Consider the following 530-nt stretch of genomic DNA (forward strand, 5'->3'; position numbering starts at 1 on the left):
CACACGCACACGCACACGCACACGCACACGCACACCACACGCACACGCACACACAACACACACACACATATATATATATATATATATATATATATAAAACACTCACTCACATTATATATTCAGAGCAATAACATACACACCTCATTGTTGATAAATCGCTTTACGACGGCGGCAACAGTCTGACGCATGCGCTCAGGCGATGACATGCCTCGCACAGGTGATACGAGCAGTAATCGCAGGTTGTGCTTCACTGTGATGCCGCCATTTATAGGGTATCAGTATCTGATATAATTGGGGTTTATTTTGACTGTGATGTAGTTCTTATGATACCATAGGAAGATATTCTTGTATTTTGGTTGAATGAGTTAGGTTCAAATTGAGCTATCCTGTGCGAAAGGCACATGGGAGCTTACCAAAACAGGACTATACTCTGGACCAATTAGTTAGATGTAACTTGTGTTGCACCGTGCTTGAGGGAGGTACGTAATATCAGTATGAATAAACTCTTACTCGAGTCCAATAAGTTGGTT

General features: G+C 41.7%; 1 protein-coding gene across 1 annotated transcript in view; it reads right to left on the reverse strand.

The window, feature by feature from the left end:
• Nucleotides 1-206, reverse strand: part of SARC_10737 (hypothetical protein) — a gene marked incomplete at both ends in the record, with an annotated part of 6196 nt that extends 5990 nt beyond the window's left edge. The window contains one exon of the mRNA XM_014295208.1: nucleotides 141-206. Coding sequence (XP_014150683.1) covers nucleotides 141-206 — 66 coding nt within the window. The remainder of the gene's footprint in view (nucleotides 1-140) is intronic.
• Between the last annotated feature and the right edge of the window lie 324 nt (nucleotides 207-530).

The sequence above is a fragment of the Sphaeroforma arctica genome (assembly GCF_001186125.1).
Source record: "Sphaeroforma arctica JP610 unplaced genomic scaffold supercont1.1369, whole genome shotgun sequence".
Lineage (NCBI taxonomy): Eukaryota > Ichthyosporea > Ichthyophonida > Sphaeroforma > Sphaeroforma arctica.